Source organism: Microtus pennsylvanicus, chromosome 9 (genome assembly GCF_037038515.1).
Source record: "Microtus pennsylvanicus isolate mMicPen1 chromosome 9, mMicPen1.hap1, whole genome shotgun sequence".
NCBI lineage: Eukaryota > Metazoa > Chordata > Mammalia > Rodentia > Cricetidae > Microtus > Microtus pennsylvanicus.
The window spans coordinates 20,650,852-20,672,389 of NC_134587.1; the positions used below are offsets into that span (position 1 = coordinate 20,650,852).

Genomic DNA, 21,538 nt, shown 5'->3' on the forward strand with positions numbered 1-21,538 from the left:
TGAGCAATTCTTTAAGTGCCTTTTGGCCATTTGAGATTCCTCTGTAGAGAATTCTCTGTTTAGATCTGTACCCCATTTTTGGTTCTCATTTCTTTTGTACTGCGGCCTGAAACCTTCCAAACTTCAGTCTCTGCTTCAGGCATGTGAGCAATGGGGAATGATAAAGGATGTAGGTGGGATCAAATGCTATCTTATGCATACTTTAAACCAATCCATGAGACTTTCCGAGGGACCCCAAAAGCCTGCTGAAGGTTAATGAGACTTGATGACTATACTCTCCCTAATGGCCATTCTTTCATTGGATAATAACCAGAGTTTTTTAAGAAATTGAAGCTAAAGAGAAACAGATGACAAATACATGGTTAGCTGCTCTGTAGGACATAGTTTCAAGATAACTATTATTGGCACAGTATTGAGCACTTCCTCTGGGGTCCCAGGCGTATCTAAATTGTGATCGTTTTCCAGTGCCTCTCTGGGGACCAGAGAAAATTATTAAAAGGAAAGCTAGGTCTGCCACCTCACCAGCCACCAGCTTCTCCCATCACTGCCCTGTTAAGTCCAGTTCTTTTTCATAACCTGAATTACCATGTACTGACTCTCTCCAAATATCTACTCAGGAATCTAGCAGCTTTCTTCCTTCACTTCCTCAAAAGCCACAACCTGTTGGGCAGTGATGTCCTTTGTCCATCTGTCCAATCGCATAGTGGTTTTAGGTATTTCTTTGGCCCCACACTCACTAAAGAAATGGAGGCGAGTTGAATCTCCGTCAAAAGAGCCATTTTGAAGAAGTAGCTGTCTCTGCCACCCATGCTGGACTCGGTCTCTTCTGACTTGATCAAGCCAGGGTCTTTCAGTGCTTACATCCCAGAAAGGGGATCTTACTCTGTCACCAAATACACAGTGGACAGCCCTTGAGGTAAACACTGAGAGTCTCAATGCAGGAACTAAGCTCGTCTCTAGGCACAAAGGAGACCCCAGCTTGCAAAGTACAGTCAGAATCTATGCTGTTTCCACGGCCGATAGCCTGCTCAGTACTGTCAGCTCATACGTGAAACCAACTCTCTCTCTTTTACAAGTTTGAGAAAACAGCTATTCTAAGATGGTTGTTCAGCTTCTAACTCCCCTCTGTTTCCTCCCCATCCCGCAGAGATATATACCAGAGATGGGAACTCCCACGGGAGACCTTGTGAGTTTCCATTCTTGGTTGGTGAGACGTGGCACCATGACTGCATCCTTGATGGAGACCATAATGGGCCCTGGTGTGCCACTACCCTGAATTATGAGTATGATCAAAAGTGGGGCATCTGCTTAAAAGCAGGTATGTATGGGCTGGTGAACCCCAATAGCAAGGAGAGAGAACCCTTTATATGAGGCAAAGGGGGAGAGGAGTTGTTGAAGATGACCTGAAAGTGTCTGCAACAGATGCTATCCTAAATGAGGAATGCGCCTTTGCAGGAAGGGGACGAAGTCATGTGCAGCTTGGAACTGGCCTTCAGATGCGGGTCAAGAAGAGAAGCAGGACGGTTTGGGTCATGGAAAACGAGGAGGGGGAGAATCGCAAAAGCTCACATACATCAGGGGAGAGCGGAAAGGGCATGAGCAGATGGGAAACTGCAGCATCCAAAGATGAGTGGGAGAAGAAAGCGGAATATAGGAGACTGTAGCTTGACTAAAAGGATGTCACCTTGGTGACCTCACAAATGGGCTGAAAAACCATATTTAGGATGGTGACTGCGTAGAGTGTATTGACGGCCTAAAGCCAAGACTGGAAGAGAAGGAGACGCATATCTTGGACCCTCTCCAACTTAGTGAGAATGTTTGCTCTGCCATGCCCGTGTGTTGATCCGAGTATGTTGATCCAAGTATCTAGTTGCTTCTTATGAAAAGCAGAGTATCCGGGATATACTAAAGCATTCACTCCTCTTTAGAGAGATGGTCAGATCAAAGGAGTGCTTGTGTTGTTGTCTGGTATATAACAGAGACAGTGTCTTAGCAAACAGGTGAGAGTTACAAAGGACCACACTAGCTGGCGTGTGATAGACGGTTAGGAAGTATTCAATGCCAAGTGTGGTAGCTAACATTTTTCATCTCAGCTCTTGTGAGACTGAGACCGGAGAATGGAGAGCTTCAGGTCAGCCTGAGCTGTAGTAGTATGAGAACACTATCTCAAAAAAATTTATGGCAGTAGGTGGAAAGAAGATGAGGTGTTCTGATTATACTTCCGCCACAGACACCTGTTGGTCTTTGTCCCCATCTTCACATTCAGCAATGGATAGCTGAGAGCCTTTCCAGTGTAAAGGTCCATGAGTCCATCTGATGTGTAACTGGGGGTAGGGAAGTCCCTTGGAAACCCCTGGGTGGAGCTTAAGTCGTGTGATCTAGCCTGGATTGGCTTTTCCCTGTCTCTCTCTGGGACCACATAGGAAATTGAGTATATTTTTGAACCCGTTATCTTTTCTTTCTTTTTTTGGATTTTTGAGACAGGGTTTCTCCGTAGCTTTTTGGTTCCTGTCCTGGAACTGGCTCTTGTAGACCAGGCTGGCCTCGAACTCACAGAGATCCGCCTGCCTCTGCTTCCCGAGTGCTGGGATTAAAGGCGTGCGCCACCACTGCCCGGCTGAACCCGTTATCTTAAGATCTATATTACTCAGGGTACAGTTTGCAGGTTCTTTATTTGAAACACACATTTCTATACCTGTAAAGAATATACCGTGGGTCTGGTGGGGTAGCTAAGTGAGTAACAGTGCTTGCTATGTAAACATGAGACCTTGAATTCAAACCTCTGGCACTCAAGTTTAAAAACAGAAAGCCAGGCACGGCTGAGGATGCCTGTCGGTAACCCCAGTGCCATGGAGGGTGAAGACAAGAGGATTGTGGGGCTTGCCGGCTGCCAGCCTAGCTTCAGGTTAAGTGATAGATACTGTCTCAGGAAGATGGAGACTGACAGAGAGAGACCCCTGGGCCTCCCTCCTGCCTCTGCTTGAACATACACCACCAGCACAGGCACCTGCAGGTGCAAGCATGTACACGTGTACCACATACACACAGAGATATATACTATGGATGCTTGATATTGTGCTTATTTATGTATAATATATGTTTCTATGCCTGTATGTACATCTGTAATATGAGTTCTATAATATCAATTCTATTCATGTATTCAATCTTCTATTTAAATATTAAGAAGAAATTTGGACTAAATTTCCAAAATAGAGGAGTCTCTATGCTCAATATATTTAAGCAGCATGTCTGCACCCACGCGGGCTTCCAGTTCTTTCTCTGCGGGCTGTAGACAAGCCTGTAGATATCTTTGCCAAGCTCTGATAAGCATGTTTTTCTATTGGCTCAGTGTTCCACACCTGTATCTATTAGAGTCCCGTCTTCAGGCAAAGGTGACCCAGGAACTCTAGTGAAAATCTGGCGTTGTAGTTAACAGGGGATTTAAGGAAGTCATCTGGAGTCATTCGGTGTGCTCTGACTCCCATTTCAGAGCATACTGAGAGAACCAAAACACGGCCCATGCAATGACGGCCTCCGTTTTGGCACAGCCTGAGAAAATGCAAACCGAATTGCAGTCTAGTAAGCACTCCAAGGAAAAGAAAGCACTAGGCCCTCATTTGACGATCACTAATTTATCTTTTCATCAACAGAAAATGGCTGCGAGGGTAACTGGGAAAAGAACGAGCAGACTGGAAGTTGCTACCAGTTTAATAATCAGGAGGTTCTTTCTTGGAAAGAAGCTTACGTCTCCTGTCAGAACCAAGGAGCTGACTTGCTGAGCATCCACAGCGCTGCTGAACTGGCGTATATTACGGGTAGGCTTAACCTGCACGTGGTAGGGCCGATGGCTGGGACTGCAAAGGTGTTTGTCTTCTTCCTCTCCATTTCTTATCCAGGTGTGCTCTTTTGCTGATATATTTTCTGGCCTCTCTTAAAACTTAGACCTTAGCACTGAAATCTGCACACACACACACACACAAACCCAAGATTGAATGTAAACATAATAATTCCATGTGTTAACTGCATTTTCAGATAGAAACTAGAGAGAAACTGATGTTTAGAAACTGAGTTCCCACCCCATGCTTATATCTGTATACAGACTGCGGTCCTTCCAACCTCTCCAAAGCTCTTCCTTCTCCCCAGAATTTTTATGCCTTAGCGGCCATTGTCTTGCATTTTCATGGCTATCACCACACCGACTCCCCAACTGGCTGCACCCCGTGTGAACATTCAGCATTGAAGGTTTAGCTCCTGGGTCCTGGGAGTCTGCCTTCTTTCTTAACCCAGGTCCCTCGCAAATCCCGAAAAGTCCTGCTTTATGCGTTTGGTTTCTACGGTATTCAGTGAGGGGATAATTGTATAAAACCAAAATACCTCTTGAGAAGTCCTCCTAGTCTGGATATGTTTTCTCTCCGTGTAAACCCTGTAGTCTATAATGCATACACATAGACACCTGCTAGGGACATAATGTAATAATATACGTATTCCCCTGGGGGTAATTAGGAAACAATATTAAGTCATTTACAGCTAAAAAATACTCCAACAAATTTACAAAATTAATGTCTGTCAGCATTCCCTTTGACGTTTATAGACCATTTTTCATCAATTGCTCTGTCTCTTCTATCGGGCCTTCAATTAATTTTTCAAATTCTTCCCTTGTGGTTTTGGTAAAGTCTTTCTTTCCAGGTTTATGACCTCCTACATGGTAGTAAGAATCCTTACAATCATTCTTGTATTCTTTCTGGGTTTTCTCCTGTCTATATGGACCCTCACAGGCATGGGCACATCCATATGTTGTGTGTACATCAACTAGCATATGGGCAACTAGACTCACTGTGGAAATTATTTACACTTCCCTGTCCTTGTCCCTTCTTTTGCTGATGGCCTTGATTATGAAATAATAAAATTGGATGATGCATCTCCCTGGCAACAAGGGTGCGTGTGTGTGTGTGTGTGTGTGTGTGTGTGTGTGTGTGTGCACGTGTGTGTGTAAGTCCCAGAGGACCAGGGGGTTGAATATATAGTGAATCTGCTGCTCTGACAAAATTCTAGTACCTCAGAGGAGGGAGAACTGGACAAGCTATTTGGAGAGCAGAGTTGAACACATTTATTAGACTTTGGTCTTCTCAAAAGAACAACGTTTTGTTATCTCTTAACATGGCCTGCCTTTGTTACCTAGACATCCCATAGTGAGATTCCTGCTTCAGTCAAGACTGTCAATAGGAACATAGTCGGATTTATATAATCTCTATTAAAATTATATAATTCCATGTGTCTCTGCATCTATATGTGTTTCTTGGCTCTTTTTCTTCTGTTTGTTTGCTTTGTCTTATTCTGGTGTATTTTAATTTTATCATTATTATATTATATGGCTTTTTATGTGGATTTGGGTGGGTGTGGAAATGGGGAGGACCTGGGAGATGTTAGGGTAGGGGAAATCATAATCAGAATGTATTATATAAAGACCTATTTTTAATTTTAAAAAATATACAATTCCTGCAGGAAAGGAAGACATTGCTAGAATTGTTTGGATCGGACTGAATCAGCTCTATTCTGCTAGAGGCTGGGAATGGTCAGACCTCAAGCCATTAAAATTTCTTAACTGGGATCCAGGTAAATGCTCTCTCTCTCAACAATGTATACAGAGTAAAAGCTTCAAAAACGGAGAACTTTTTACTCATCTGGAGCCTTTAGAAGTTCATGTACAATCAGACCTCATGGTTGCTGTCTCAGAAGTTTTTCTAAGACATTCCTAACTGTGCTGTTATTTTAGCCAAGTTGAACCACACCACGGGCAAAGGAGCTTTTCCTTCGGGGCTCTAGAGCAAGTACCCCTGGGGTTTGAAGAACAAAATGAGCCAGACAGTGGTGCTGCAAGGCCTTTAATCCCAGCACTGGAGGCAGGGGCAGGCGGGTCTCTGTGACTATGAGGCTAGCCTGGTCTACAGAGCCAATTTTAATACAGCTTGGGCTACACAGAGAAACTCTGTCTCAAAAAGAAAAAGAATGAACCCCACAACATGGCCAGGAACCATTCTATAGCCCATAGGGTCTCGACTGCCAGTGTTGGGCTTAGTCTGCAGCCTGACTTTAAAGCAGGAATATCCCTTCCTTTTCACATTCTTAGGCTTCCCCCACTATGGCACCTAAACACTACGAGCCCAGCAGCTGGACCTGAGTACACAGATACCTACCTCAATGGGAACACCATTCTGCTTAGCCAGTAGCTCTTTCTGAAAAAGAAAAGACCAGGAACATTTGAAAGCTGAAGTCTGATGACAGCCAAACCTAAATAGCATTCGTAAAAGTGTCCTACCTACATGGAGGAGAAATGGATTCAGTGCTATCAAAAGGCCATGAGGTTTTCATTAACTAAATCTTTTTATTAGTCAACAAAGTAATACTCTATTATGTCAAAAATAGACTATTCTAGGCTCTGGCGCTGAGCTCCAGTCCCAGTCCTTAACGCAGTATTTAACGCCTTAAAGGGCAGACTCGCGTGTGGGTGTTTCATCTGGTTGTAAACATTCACAGAGAGTAACTTTAGTATAGACTCAGGGGTTCTGGCCACAGAGTGTGTCGTGGAAGGAGCGCTAAGGCAGAGGCTGATGTGTTTCTCTGCTGTGAGCCAGCTATCATGATCAGAGCGCTTCCCCTCCATCCAGCGTTCTAGACCGGGCATAAATGAGCATGTCGTTCATAGCGGCTTGTCGCTTTTCAATTTAATCGAAAGTTTGAACCACACTGTGAGTTTCCATAGAGACATAAAATTATGAGTATTATTTTAGGCACCACTCGGACCCTAACCTCCTTCCACCTCCTTGAAAATCTTTCTTCCTAAGGCACGCCCGTTGCGCCTATGATTGGCGGGTCAAGCTGCGCGAGAATGGACACCGAGTCGGGGCTGTGGCGAAGTGTTTCCTGCGAAACCCAGCAGCCCTACGTCTGCAAAAAGCCATTGAACAAGACGGTGTCGCTCCCAGGTGCCTTCCTCACTTCCTCATCCGTTCAAATAAGCCTGTGAAGTCCAGTAAACGCATGTCAGACACCCATTTTGACCTTTCCTTCACCGGATACCGCCAATGTTTTCCCCATCCCCAGAACCTACGCTAAAATGGGGGAAATCTGGGGGCTGGGGGTGCAGTCCTGGAGGATGCCGAGGCTTGACTGCCCAGCCATTCTAGCATAATAGATGAGCTTTGGGTTAATGAAAGACTATCTCAAAGAACAGAACAAAATGATATGCCTGTCATTTTAATTTTGTGAAACTATGTGTTTGTGGAGACAAAAACTAGAATATGGCAGTGATTGTTTGAGTGCCTTTACATGTGAGTTTTCTCTCTGTTCCGTTGCCATAACTGAACTGTCTCATAGTAATAAGAAATGTCGTTTAGAGCCTAAGTTATTGATTTATCAGCTTGCAAGTATGAGACTAATTGAACCAAAATTTTATCAGTTTGCTTAAAAAATACTACAATTTTTTGCATTATTTATTTTTGATGTTTGTTTTTACATCCCAACCACAGTTCCCCCTCTCCTGCTAGACTCCCCTCCCATCTCTTCTCTTCAGAAAAGGGCAGGCCTCCCATGTATACCAACCACCATGGCATATCTAGTTTCAGTGAGACTAGGCGCCTGGTAGGAGGAATGGGTCCCAAAAGCAGTCTGCAGAGTCAGAGACAGCCCCAGCACCCACTGTGAGGAGTCCCACAAGAAGCCCAAGCTATACAACTGTAACATATATGCAGAGGGCCTACGTCTGTCACATGAAGGCTCGTGGTTGTTGGTTCAGTCTCTGTGAGCCCCTGTGAGCCCAGGTTAGTTGATTCTGTGGGTTTTCTTGTGGCGTCCTTGGCCCCTCTGGGTGCTACAATCCTTCCTCCCCCTCTTCCACAGGGTTCCCCCAGCTCCGCCTAATGTTTGCCTGTTGGTCTCTGCATCTGTTTCCATCAGTGATTGGAATACTCCACATTTTTAAGATGACTGAGTTTACTTGTAAAAGAAAAAGAAAGTCCCAGAAAGGATCTGGATACGTTGAATAGTTTCTAGTTTTGCTAACCAGAGTAGTGGCCCTATACCTCTGAAAGATTAGACTTCTCTGGGGGATTTCGTCACCACCAAGCTGAGGCTCACTGCTCTTTCAGAGCGGATGAAGGTGTATGAAGAAGCCATTTGTCCTTCCCTCCCCTCCTGTACCGTCTGAGAGTACATAAGTACCCACGTCCTGTTTCTTACCTCTCCGCTTGCCCTGTATTCAACAGTTAGTGTTAGCATGTAGTCAGTTGTTAAGCTGGTCACACAAGGAAAGAAGGCTTGAAGTGGGGCGGGAGGGGGTGACCTTCCAAAAGCTGGGAAATGTTGTCAGCGTCTGGCTCACTCCACACCTGTCTTCCACCTCTTAGGACTAAAGTCGTTTCCTTCCCTGGCCATATCTATGCCCTTGAACAGTCTTGTCCATAGCCTGTGTCTCGCAGCAAGTGCATACATATCATAGCTGAATCTCTGCGAGAATTTTGATGATGTCAGACACACATTAAACACAGCATCAAATTCATGTCACCCTGAGAGCTGACATCTTGTCTCCCAGTTTTCCAGAAGCATTGTGCTTCAAGAAAGAAAAATTCGCAGTGTTGTTGATTCTAAACAGCTCTGTCTTTACTGGTAGATAAATCGCTGCTTCCTCCCTTCCCTTCCCCCCCCTCATCCCCAGATGTTTGGACGTATTCGGATACCCGCTGTGATGCGGGCTGGCTGCCAAATAATGGATTTTGCTATCTCCTGGCAAATGAAAGTGGCACCTGGGATGCGGCCCATTCCAAATGCAGCGCCTTCGGCGGTGACCTCATCAGCATTCACTCCTTAGCGGACCTCGAGGTGGTTGTCACAAAACTCCATAGTGGCGGTGAGTCTTGTGGATTACTTTCTTTTGCTTTAAACCTCTTGCTTTAGTAGTTAAAGACGTTTCTAGTCTCCCTGTTTTCTGACTCTTGGTGAGAATGGGAGGCTTCCAGCCTGGCCCTGAATCAGCCCATCTGGGGGTGGGAGTGGGGCGGTCAGTGGAAATGGATTTGTCCTGGGCCTGCCTTGTCCAGCGCTGCAATTACCACGTGGTTTTTGAACTCTTGAAAGGTGGTTAGGAAGAATGAGGAGCTGAGCCATGACTTTTGTTTTATTTCCATCTCCTTGCGTTACAGTTCAAATAGCTACTGCCGCCCAGCAGCCACTGTGTGATCAGAAACTCTTCCCCCTCCCACAGTAATGCTCGACCTTATTTAAGTTCTTCTGGAACTTGTCCTGATCATCATTCAGCTTTTGTAATTCTCTGGAACGAGACCGATAAACAAAGGCATCCTAGACCGCTTGTGTTCCGCCCTCTTCCTAGACTCAGGCTGCGGAGGTCCCTGTTCCGTGTCTGCACGGTGCTAATTGTTTCCCCTGTGGAGACAGCAGTCATTTCAGGGCAGCGTGGACACTCACTATTTCTAATCAGGATATCTATGGTTGGATTTACAGAGTTTCACCCATCCCCATGAAGCAGCATTTATACGGTAGGCCTGAGACACACTCAGCTGGCCGATCCTAGCGCACCTTCTCTCTAGGTACCTTGCCTCCGTGAGTCCAGGGCATCAAGACCCACCCTGTGTGCTCATCAACATATCTAAAACATACACCACAAAGCTCCTAAAACGACATTATCAACACGTAAAAATCAGTAACACATATATTACAACATACGACGGAGCAAAACCGAACAAAGTCAAACGTTTTTCTTTCAGATGTCAAGGAAGAAATATGGACGGGCCTTAAGAACACAAAGAGCCCCACTTTGTTCCAGTGGTCAGATGGTACGGAAGTTACTCTAACGCACTGGAACGGGAATGAGCCTAGTGTTCCCTACAATAAGACTCCCAACTGTGTTTCCTATTTAGGAAAGGTAGGAGCCTCCCGTGGCTTGTTTATAGTCTTTTTGTTAGAGCTATTAATAAGAACATTGTGCTAGGAATTTGTGTGCAAGCTGAGAAGGAAGAGGTAAAATCCTGCAGCTTGTCACTCTGAGAGCTACCGAGTGGAGGGTAAGTAAAGGCAGCTGCCGAGTAAGCAGTCTGAGCCTTCTAGAGACGATATGCAGATGCGGAAGAGCTTGTGTGTCAGACTGTCTCTGATAACCTGCTGTCTTCGAGGGCCTGAGGCTCCTCCATCGGCCTCTCTGCTCGTTAGGACTGACGTTTGGCAGGCCAGGACAGGTTAGCCTGGAAGGTGCCATCTTTCCATGCTGCGCTTAAGTTTTGAATTCATCCTAACTTGAGGCTAATTGGAAAACACTTTCCAGTATTTCAGTTTGACATGGTTTCCAATAGTTTCATTTTTTAAATTTATATAAAATATTGCATTAGATTTGTCCATAAAGCTATCTTTTCCTGAAATGTAGCTTGCTAAACATTTGTTGAACGCACTCCAGTTAGGAGCCTAAAATAGGCTGAGTCTTGTCCAGAAGGACTTATGCACCTCTTTGGTTTCTGTTTGGATCGCTTTCCTATAGGCAGCTCTCTCCTGGTACTCAGGGTGACTGTCACCCAGACATCTAGAGAGGCTTTAAATGGAAGCAACACATTTAGAACTGTGTAGAACTGGTTCCGTGGTGGGGATGTGTTTGAGAAGGTGTCACACTCGGTGGCCTACTTTAAAAGCCAAGATGTCTCAGAACATTGTCAAAAGTGGAAGCGGCGAATGAACAGAAGGAGAGCTCCGCAGCCTGCCCGAATTCCACACTGACCCTCGTCACAGTCAAGCCGCTAACATTTCACTTCGGGAAGCAATGTGACTTAGTCAGTTCAGCAAAATTAATTCTATGTAGTGTATTTGAAAGACAATTTTGATGTCTATACTGGAGTAGAATTAAAAGAATCTTTTGACCCTAGACCCCTAGTAGTAGCTCTCATAACCACCATCTCCCTTATGCAGCTGAGGAAATGTGACCAGACATTAGCTGATGTTTCCCAAAGAATTTTAATCTGTGAGCAAACTGCCCCCAGGTCACAGGGAAGCCACTAGAATCCTGGCCTCTTGGGGGGGTACTTTTCTCGGTTCAACTAAATGTTCTTCAATAAGGTTTCCTTGTTAAGCTTGTAAGAAAAGGCGTGTGTACGTGCTGTGTCGTAGGGATGACGGGTTGAGCCACTACCTTTCCTGGCCTCCCATAGTTATTGTGATTTAATTCTAACTATTTGGCAAATATTCTCTTTGGTAAGAAATATTTTTGTTTTCTTCTTTTAAAAGTTAGGTCAGTGGAAAGTCCAGTCCTGTGAAAAGAAGCTCAGATATGTGTGCAAGAAAAAGGGAGAGCTAACTAATGACACGCAGTCTGACAAGCTGTGTCCTCCAGAGGAGGTGAGTAATCCCATTGTGAATTTCCCTGAGCGGAATGAGCCCTCCTTGGTTAAAGATGATATTTGAAGTTTAAACGATTCAGTCTTGGGAAGTAAAAACACTTGTTTATGTTCATTTATTTGAGAGAAAGCGAGAAGGAAGAGAATCCTAACACACTGGTGTTCTTACAGTAAGAAAAGATGTACCCAGTCATGGGTCCCTCTCAGTTTGCAAATATGGCTGCTCTCCTCATTGTTGATAGCTCTCCTCCAGTGACTGTGCTCTTTCTGAAAAATAGTTCAACTAGCAGCTTCAGTATAGGGTGATTCGGGTACCAAGGACAAAGAAAATGGGGCCTCGTCTCAGTCATGTGGAGGTGATTGGTGAAACTGAGTTCTAGCCACATCCAGGGAATAATCACGTCCTCCACCTCCTCTGATTGTACGAGTTTGTCGAGTAGCAGAATCCCGCTTATTTGGGGGGTGGGAAGGGCATCGTTAAGTCACAAACACTGGGATGATATTCCTCTTCTGATTTAGGGCTGGGGGCATCGTTAAGTCACAAACACTGGGATGATATTCCTCTTCTGATTTAGGGCTGGGGGCATCGTTAAGTCACAAACACTGGGATGATATTCCTCTTCTGATTTAGGGCTGGAAGAGACATGGAGAAAACTGTTACAAAATCTATGGGGATGAGGTCCCTTTCGGAACGAACTGCAACCTGACCATCACCAGCAGGTGTGACCCTCAGTACTGGTGTACTAGGAAACTTTCAACTGAGTTTGCCTAAACAATTTGGGGGGTGGGGGGCTTATTGCAAAAACTGTGAAACATTTGCGAGATTGGTCCATCTTTTGTAGATTTGAGCAGGAATACTTGAATGACATGATGAAGAAGTACGACAAGTCCCTTCAGAAGTACTTCTGGACCGGCCTGAGAGACACCAATGCCCGCGGGGAGTACAGTTGGGTGGTCACTGGTGGACTAAAGCAGGCTATGACCTTTTCCAACTGGAATTTTCTTGAACCAGGTAAGCGTTTGATTAAGGGTTGACAGCGCTTCAGGGCCGAGTTCACAAGGGCGGAGCGGGTGCAGCGCTGAGCCCAGGGCTTACACGTTGCAACAGATTGGCAGTTGCTCGTTCCCCGGTCTGCAAAGCTTGCTTCTGTCTGTCTGTTTGGGTTTCCCAGGAGACACAGGCTGTTAGAAGGCCGTGTGGCACTAGGGACAGAGACAAGCAGTCGCAGAAAGGTGATTCACAGGAGTCCGTAAATGAGCAGTGTGCCAAGTCCACCTGTGATTCTGATTTTATGATTTTCTCTAAAGCTCATTGTTCTAAGGTGAGAGGTGGAGTGAGGAGCTTGGGGAAGCAGAAGCTGTTCTCCTGCTTGGGATTCAATATCTATTCTAAATGCTGACTTGTTAAAGATGATTACAATCATGCCAAATGGTTGTAGTGATGAGGTGGGGGTAAGACGTTTGTAGAGAAGGATAAACGAGAGAGAGAAAGTTAAGACCCAGGCACGGTGCACACACCTTCAATCCCAGCACTCAGAATGGAGAGGCAGATCTGTGAGTTCAAGGCCAACCTGGTCTACGTAGTGAGTTCCAGGTAGCCAGAGCTACATAGCCTATAGAGGAAAACAAAAGGGCACAGGCTCAGTTCAACCAAAATAAACAAACAAAGAAAATAACAGCACAAAAAAAAAAACCTATAAGAAATCCATGGCTAAACCAAAAGTGTCAGCCTCAGTGAGTTCTGCAGGAAGCCCCTTGAATGGGCACCTTAGTATAACACTACCTCCTGACAAGGTCTGAGAGAGGAAGGGCCCCGTCCCTGCTCTTTTAGCTTTAAGAGATTTAAAGGGGGTGTCATGGAGGATGCCAACAAAAGAATACTAAGTGCAATACTCTAGTTTTGTATTATGAAGATACTGCTTAATTTTTAAGAAACAAGGTGACAGACCAGGAAGCAGTGGAACACGATGTCCCTCCTAAGTACACCTGTCACCTGTGCTTGGGTATAAGGGAGTCTTCAGAACTGAAGTCTGTGAAGCCAGGAACAGAAATAGGCCTGTCCATCCCCCATCCAGTCCTCTCCATGAAGTCCAGTGCTTTACAAATGTCTGTCTACCCAGAGCCAGCCTCAAGAGTGTGAGGGCTAGTTTTTGTTTGTTTGCTTGTTTGTTGTTACTTTGGGGTTTTGTTTGTTTTTTGGTGTGTGTGGGAGTGTTGACATTTTGTTTTCCATCTTTCTAATGTAAGTCTTAAATAAAATCTAGATGTTTCCTGTGAAGTATGTTACATTTTTCTCTCTCTGTCACCTAGCTTCATCTTGTAGAGTTAAAGGTTTATTTGTATTAGTCTCAGCGAGCAGAAATGAGGAAAGCAATGTAAGGTAGCATTTATTTCAAAAGTTAGTTCATTTTTCTCCAAACAACCTCAAGCATTGGTCATGATTTGCTGTGGAAAATAGGATTTGATGTAGAAGGGCCTCGGAAGTCCCATCTGATTTTAGAGCTGAGAAAATAGAGGCTTCAGGGACTTGTTTAATAAAATATGCCTGGTTATTGAATTTAATAAAATCCAGATCTTTCTGATTTCCAAGCCAGTGTTGTTTAAATTTGGCTTTGAGTGAGTTAGAAATCCTAAGACACTCTACTTTTCTCTCTTCAAATGTTTGATATTTTCTTGCATGATCTTATGCAATGTGATCATTAAGGTATTTTTCTATAGCATGGAAACTGGACTATGTGGTCTTACAATAGAACAGTATTTTAAATGGAGAATCTCCACAAAATCTGTGATGCATGCTCACGGCTACTGGTGTAAGCATAATAATAACATATTCTATCTAGAGAAGGCAGAATATGGGTGCTAATCTTGATTAAATATCACTTAAGCCAGAAATAGTTTAATGGGTAAAACATAGACTTCTTGGTGGCATATGTCTGTAATTCAGGCACTTAGGGCTGAGTTAGGAAGACCTCAAGGTTGAAGGCAGCCTGGACTATCTAGCAAGAACTTGTTTATTTTTTTTAAGATTTATTTATTATACACACAGCGTCCTGCCTGCATGCAGGCCAGAAGAGGGCATCAGATCTCATTACAGAGAGTTGTGAGCCACCATGTGGTTGGCTGGAAGTTGAACTTAGGACCTCTGAAAGAGCAATCAGTGCTCTTAACCTCTGAGCCAGCCCCTAGGTTTTGGTTTTTCATGACGGGATTTATTTATTTATTTGTTTGTTTGTTTGTTTGTTTGTTTTTCAAGACAGGATTTCTTTGTGTAGCTTTGGCTATCCTGTAATTTGCTCTATAGACCAGGTTGGCCTCGAACACAGATATCTACCTGTTCTGCCTCCTGAGTGCCAGGATTAAAGGCGTGAGCCACCACCACGTGTCTGAACTTCCGAAATTTTTATTTTAATTCGCTTTTCCAATTCAACCCCAGCATCTCCAGGCGGGTGTGTGGCTATGTCTACCGGAAAGACTCTTGGCAGGTGGGAAGTGAAAAACTGCAAAAGCTTCCGAGCCCTTTCAATATGCAAGAAAACAAGTGGCCCCCAGGAGCCCGAGGAGGCAGCCCCAAAGCCTGATGAGCCCTGTCCTCAAGGCTGGCAGACTTTCCCCTCCAATCTCTCCTGTTTTAAGGTAAAGTAGCATCCGCATTCAGTCCTTCTGTGGAGTCATCCTCCTCCCGACCTGATTTATTTTATTACACAAATTATGTGAGCACACAGAGCCTAACAAGTGCTTGGGAGTATGGGGTCCTTAGCAAAGCATCATGGGACTCAACACGCACCCTACCCATGTCCAGCCGTCAAAAGAAAGACCAAAGCCAGAGTGATCCCATGGTGTTGTGTGATGTTTTACTCTTTTGACTCTTTCGGGAGGGGGCACCACCCAGCTCCCAAATAAATCACACACAGAGGCTTGTTCTTAGTTAGGAATACCCAGCTTTAGCTTGGCTTCTTTCTTGCCAGCTTTTCTTATTTTAAATTAACCTGTCTTTCCATCGTACTCCGTGACTGGGTGAGTCGCTGGTGGGTGGCCCCTGAAGTCCTCTTCTCCTTGTTCTCTCGTTGCTCCTTCTTTCTCTCTTCTCCCAGATTTTTCCATTTATCCCCTCTGCCTGCCAGCCCCGCCTATCCTTTCTCCTGCCTCACTATTGGCCGTTCAGTGCTTTATTAGACCATCAGGTGTCTTAGACAGGCAAAGAATCACAGCTGTAAAGAGTTAAACAAGTGCAGTATAAACAACAGGAACACATCTTAAAATAGTTTTCTGCAACACCTCGGTTCTTTCCTTCCGAGAAGCTGAGTGACGGGCAGCATGCTGACATCATGTGTAGATTCTCATAGGCCCCTCATCCTTCTTATTGGATTAAAATTCCTTCTCGTATAATGAAAGCCAGTTCTAACTGTGTTAAAAAAAAATAATTTGGGGTCTGTGTCTTAGGGTTTTCATTGCTGTGAAGAGACACCATTACCATGGCAACTCTTAAAAAAGAAAACATTTGGGCTGGAGAGATGGCTCAGAGGTTAAGAGCATTGCCTGCTCTTCCAAAGGCCCTGAGTTCAATTCCCAGCAACCACACGGTGGCTCACAACCATCTAATGGGGTCTGGTGCCCTCTTCTGGCCTTCAGGCATACACACAGACAGAATATTGTATACAGAAAGAAAGAAAGAAAGAAAGAAAGAAAGAAAGAAAGAAAGAAAGAAAGAAAGAAAGAAAGACGTTTAATTGGAGTGACTTGCTTACAGTCCATAATGGTAGGGAGCATGGTGGCATGCAGGCAGACATGGTACTGGAGGAGAGGCTGAGAGTCCTATGTCTTGAAGGCAACAGGAAATGTGGTAAGATACTGTGTGGTATCCTAAGCATTGGAAACCTCAAAGCCCATCCCCACAGTGAGACACTTCCTCCAACAAGGTCACACCCACTCCAACAAAGCCACAACTCCTAATACTGCCACTCCCTGTGAGATTATGAGGGCCAATTACATTCAAACCACCACAGCCTGTAACATTCATCTAGTTCCATAAAACAAACCTTTCAATGCCACTCCCAAATGCACAGTGATTACATTTAGTTTCACGTTCATAGACCTCTTGCTCTATGGTTTGACTGATTGGCTGTGAATTCTTCCAGCTGCTAGCTGTGCTGGGCTATCGACTATGACCTGGTGTCTGTTACCCTTCACTCTAGGGCTTAGGCTAAGGGATGCCAGCTATCAGACTTTTTTATTTCTCCCAGTAAATTTTTGGAGCCCAAGAAGGGAATCCCAACCAGGTTGGTGCATTTCCATTTTCTGCTCACTTCACTGACACTAACCTCAGCATAGTACAGGGCCAAGCCCCTTGTAAAGGCAGAGAGAAACATGTTCCTCCCTCTGTATACATCTGCAGGCCAGAAGAGGGCACCAGATCTCATTACAGATGGTTGTGAGCCATCGTGTGGTTGCTGGGAATTGAACTCAGGACCTCTGGAAGAACAGCCAGTGCTCTTAACCTCTGAGCCATCTCTCCAGCCCTGTTCCTCCCTCCTGGAGTCATGGCTAGAGTGTATGTACAGGGGACTGAAGAATCCACGCCAGCCATCAGACAACTGTGGCTCCATCTTCTCTGCCTGCTCCCACCACTTCTTTCTCTTCTTTGAAATAGCTGGGGCTCTTTTGGCATAGAGTTAATCATCACAAATCAAAGAAACAGTCAAAAGTGCCAGGTTTTGATTTGGCTCCATCTGTCGATGTTCACACACCCATATAGATAGTTCTTTGATTGTTCTTAATCAGAAAAAGAGCCCTGTTCTTCTGCAAGCTTCCGTGTTTGGTGCTCAGAATTACACTGTTGGCACATTTCTTGGCAGAATATGTCTTCCAGAGGGTTCCTATGTACCCTGTTCAGCCTTGACCCTTGGTGCACTTTCTCTTCAAGGTCCTGGGAATGTACCTGTTGGAGCAATTCCCTGGCCTGGTTGGGGAAGGCCACTCACCTGGTGACAGTGGCCATCCCTATGTGAGTCTTCAGTTAGTTCATTCTGGGTAGGGCTTGCCCTGTTTGCTGTCTGTGCATTTAGTTATTCTTCCATTGCACCTGAAAGAATTCATGTCAGGACCCCACACCTTTGACTGAAACTGAACAAAGCTATAAATATTTTATGATTATTCCAGAACAACATTCTTTTTTCCTTAAGGTATTCCATATAGAAAGGATTATAAGAAAGAGGACCTGGGAAGAAGCTGAAAGGTTCTGCCAAGCGCTTGGAGCGCACCTACCCAGCTTCAGTCATCTGGATGAAGTGAAGGACTTTGTTCGTTTGTTACAGGACCAGTTCAGGTAATATTTCTAGAATGAGTATTTTTCGACCTAAGCCTTTTGTCTGCTAGGTATTCAGGTTGATGTGAGATAGCATCTAGAAAGCCACCCAAGCTTCACACTCCAGCCTTGTCAAGCACCCTTACTGCAAAATACCGTGAGACCCAAAGTGGACCAAGTCCCCACCCCTTTGTGTAGCACCTACCAACTGCTGGGTTAAGAAAAGGGTGGCAAAAATATAGGGCAAAGATAAGAATGTAGCATGAATTCTGTTTGGTATTAATAATAAAAGCTGAAGGCTCAAAACAGCCAAGCAGCTTGCCAATAGAGAGTTCTTACTTTTGCCAATGCTTAGACCAAAGGGGCGATCCTGTGCTCAGACTGTATCTCCAGACTGAATCCTCAGAATAACGGCCTCAGACTGCACTGAGCTCCTGTCTCCTCCTGCTTTATATTCTTCTCTCTGCCCAGCCATATCACTCCTGTCTCCACCTCCCTAGTGCTGGGGTTAAAGGTGTGGGATCCCAAGTTCTGGGATCACCTTTGTGTGAGCTCTGTTCCTCTTTTAGACTGGATTAGTTTTGTGTAACCTAAGGTGGCCCTGAACTCACAGAGATCCATCTGCCTCTGTCTCCAGAGTGCTGGTATTAAAGGTGTGCGCCACCTTTTTCTTTTCTGAAAAGAAAATTTGGGGTTAATCGTCAAGTCCTGGGAGAGGTAGCTGTATCATTTGTTGTCCAGTTTCCGTGTAATGGGAAAGTGCGGGGCTCATCTCAAGTCCCAGCAAGAGTAGTCTGTGAGGCTGGATCATCTCAGCTAGCCACCTTGAAATTGTTCTGAGAAGTTTGTATTCCAAAGCCGACCTTTAAGTGGTGTTTTTCAGCTTAGCGGTGTTATCATAGCCCTGGAGAAATCGTCATTGTGGGATCCCATCATCTTTTTGGAGACTTCAGAGATCACATTAGGTCAGATTTATTCCTTTTCTTGGTAATATTTTTCCAGGTTGTTCTCCCTTCTTCTTTGGATGCTTATTTGTCCAAAGGACTTAAATTCCTCAAGATAGTAAGGAACCAGACGGGGAGGAAGTAATTCTGGTGCAATCAGGGCAAATGTCATGAGAGGCTGAATCTTAGAAGGCGGACAGTATTTTGAAGGGTAAGATAGGAAGAGAAGCCAGAGAACCCACAATATAAGCAGGGGTATGAGAAGAAAATAGACAGCTGAGTAAGAAAGAGCCATGCACAGAAAGTAGGAGTGTGTGGAAATGGAATATATTTGCTCATCAGCGAAGAAGTCTGATCTTAAGGAAAAGAAATTAAGCAAAGTTAGTCTCCAAATAAGTTAAATTGCAAAGAGGCTAGTTGTTATAAACCACCTGTTCCTGTGAACACACTTGTGCACAGTCACACAGACAGGTCCAGAGCATGCTCACCTAGCATCTCTGAGGCTCCAAGTTCAGTCCCCAGGAATACACAAGTAAATTATTAGGAATATGAAGAGCAAGTCTGTAGGTCTCAGGCAACTAGTGAGAAAACTGCAACTACCCCTGTGGAAAACCCCATGGAAGAAGAACAGGAAGGAAGGGAACTGGGAAGGTATCAAAGTGGCTACAGTCATTGTGGTTGTAGTGTGGGTGTGGAAAGCTCTTCTGATGTTCCTGATGTCCGTCAGGACAATATAGAAAAATATAGGTCATAAAATATGACACTTTCCATACAATCACAGGGATTAGGACCTTCAATGCCACAAAATTCCTTTTTCTTTACTTTTCTGAAGACAACAGGTGTTTGATTAATCAAGGTGTTCTAGGAGAAATGACTTTAAACACACGCACACATAAATACATCCTAGTGAATACTTTCTTTACGGCTCTGAATCCAACTTTCCCTAAAATAAAAGTTTACTAGAAACTGAGGACAATCTAACTAGCCTTGTTCTTTAGGACATCATTAAATATAAAAGCTATGTGAAGACTGCCATCTAAAGCGTATTAAGTGGGAGATGCTTGGAACGTGTTTAGCTCCCACCTAACTTCACTTTTGAAGAGAATGATTTGAACAATGTAGCTTGCATCCTTTGAAAAAAAAAACATGCCACAGACATACCTTGGCTCCTACGTGAATTTTAAAAAATGAAGAACACATAGAAAAGTAGTTTATTATAAAAGGAGCCAAAGCAAGAAATAGTATAACCCCACGTCCTGACCGTTAATGTATGTCATTCTGAGACCAGAACAAAATGATCCTGAATCTTAAAGGAGAGGAACATACTAATGGAGCATTTCAGGGGCTGTGGCGCTGACTCCGCAGGTGAAAGCACTTGCCACGCATGCCCGATGATTTGCGTTCCAGCCCAGAAGCCCTTTAAAAAGCCAGATGCCATGAACACATCGCAGCTCTCCCATGGGGAGATGGGAGGTAGAAACTGAGAAATGGCTGGGAGCTTGTAGCCCACCTAGTCCAGATATGCAATGTCCCAGAAACAAGAAAGACTCTGCCTCAACAGGCTCAGAAGAAGGGCTGCGTCTTGAGCGTGGTCCTCTGACGTACACACAGGCTTGTTTGTTTTTGTTTAACTCTTAAAAGGAATACTTTGTTAAATATCAGGTTTTAAACACTCTTTCTGAATAAAACCTGGAATGTAGAAACATAAACTAATTGTGAAAATATGAAGGCATAGTAAGTTATTTTATCTGGAAACTACGTTTTAGAAGCACAGATCTTATAAATATTAAAACTTAACATTCAGTAGAGCTTAAAAGTATGTGCCCATAAATCAGATGTAGAAAGGGAGGGAATCTGTGCAATATTCATGTGGAGAATTATAAAGAAATTGAATAACCAAAGATTAATCTAGCATAAAATAAGTTGGCAATGGCCCAATTTGTACATTATCAATTTTGATTAAGTCCAAGTCTACAAATTTGTTCAATAATGAAATCCAATTCTATTTTGCTAAAACATAGATGAAACAAATCTGGCCATTAGCACTTGTCTAGCCTTCAGATTATGGTGCTTCCTTCGTGGGTGGAAAGAAGCACAAAATGCTTTAAAGTGGTGCGTTTCGGTGATGGCCCTCTTTAAAGGGTAAGAGAAGCGGTGAGGCTTTGTGCACAGGGCACTGAGTAATGGCTCACGGACACGGGCATCACTCGGTTTGCCATGTCCCTGGCTTATTATGTTTTGCTCCTTTTGGCTTGCTTGTGCTGTCTATGTGGTTGTCCCATGTTAACACAAATAGAAGAAATTAATGACCACAAGCTTGAGATCTTGTGATTACAATAGGCACTAAAACCGCATCTAGAAAATCCCTAATTTATTTCTGGCTTAACATATAAATATATCATATATTTATTAACATATAAATATAGTTATTTGATGTGTTTAATTAATATATATAAATACTTATTAAACACACACACATGCATACTATCTAGTGAAGCGTTCTTGGAAAATATTTACAAAACAAGCTCACGGTTCTATACAGGGAGTTATTATCTCTGACTAGAACAAGAAATGTCCTAGCCCTGTAAGGGAGAAGCGGCCATTAAGAGCATCTGTGGGCGGAGTGGGTTCCTCGAGGAGGCAAAGGTGGCTACTTCTATTGATTAGTTTCCTCTTTAGTGCTATCGAATACCTTCCTTAAAAACTGATAGGAGTTCACGTGTGAAACCTGGAAAGTACTTTAAAAAGTAAAGGAGAAAATGAAAACCGTTTCCAATATTACTTAGAGGCACCATTTTATGAAAATATTTCCCATTTTCTTCCATTCCTGTACACATTTTCATAAAATTGTCTGAAGCATATACCACTTAAAAAAAATTTTCTGTCTGCAAAAGTAATGCATATTG

At 44.0% G+C, this 21,538-nt stretch overlaps 1 protein-coding gene across 4 annotated transcripts in view; it reads left to right on the forward strand.

Moving 5' to 3' along the window:
- LOC142857237 (lymphocyte antigen 75) overlaps positions 1–21,538 on the forward strand; it is a 119,506-nt gene that overhangs the window by 13,087 nt on the left and 84,881 nt on the right. For all 4 annotated transcript variants that reach the window (XR_012911791.1, XM_075985101.1, XM_075985103.1 and 1 more), the window contains exons 3-13: positions 1,148–1,318; positions 3,651–3,815; positions 5,503–5,613; positions 6,843–6,983; positions 8,711–8,902; positions 9,777–9,934; positions 11,278–11,388; positions 12,019–12,107; positions 12,230–12,399; positions 14,821–15,020; positions 17,567–17,709. Coding sequence is in view for 3 of the 4 variants with exons in the window: in XM_075985101.1 (XP_075841216.1) it covers positions 1,148–1,318; positions 3,651–3,815; positions 5,503–5,613; positions 6,843–6,983; positions 8,711–8,902; positions 9,777–9,934; positions 11,278–11,388; positions 12,019–12,107; positions 12,230–12,399; positions 14,821–15,020; positions 17,567–17,709 (1,651 nt within the window). In the remaining variant the exon portion in view is untranslated. The remainder of the gene's footprint in view (positions 1–1,147; positions 1,319–3,650; positions 3,816–5,502; positions 5,614–6,842; positions 6,984–8,710; positions 8,903–9,776; positions 9,935–11,277; positions 11,389–12,018; positions 12,108–12,229; positions 12,400–14,820; positions 15,021–17,566; positions 17,710–21,538) is intronic.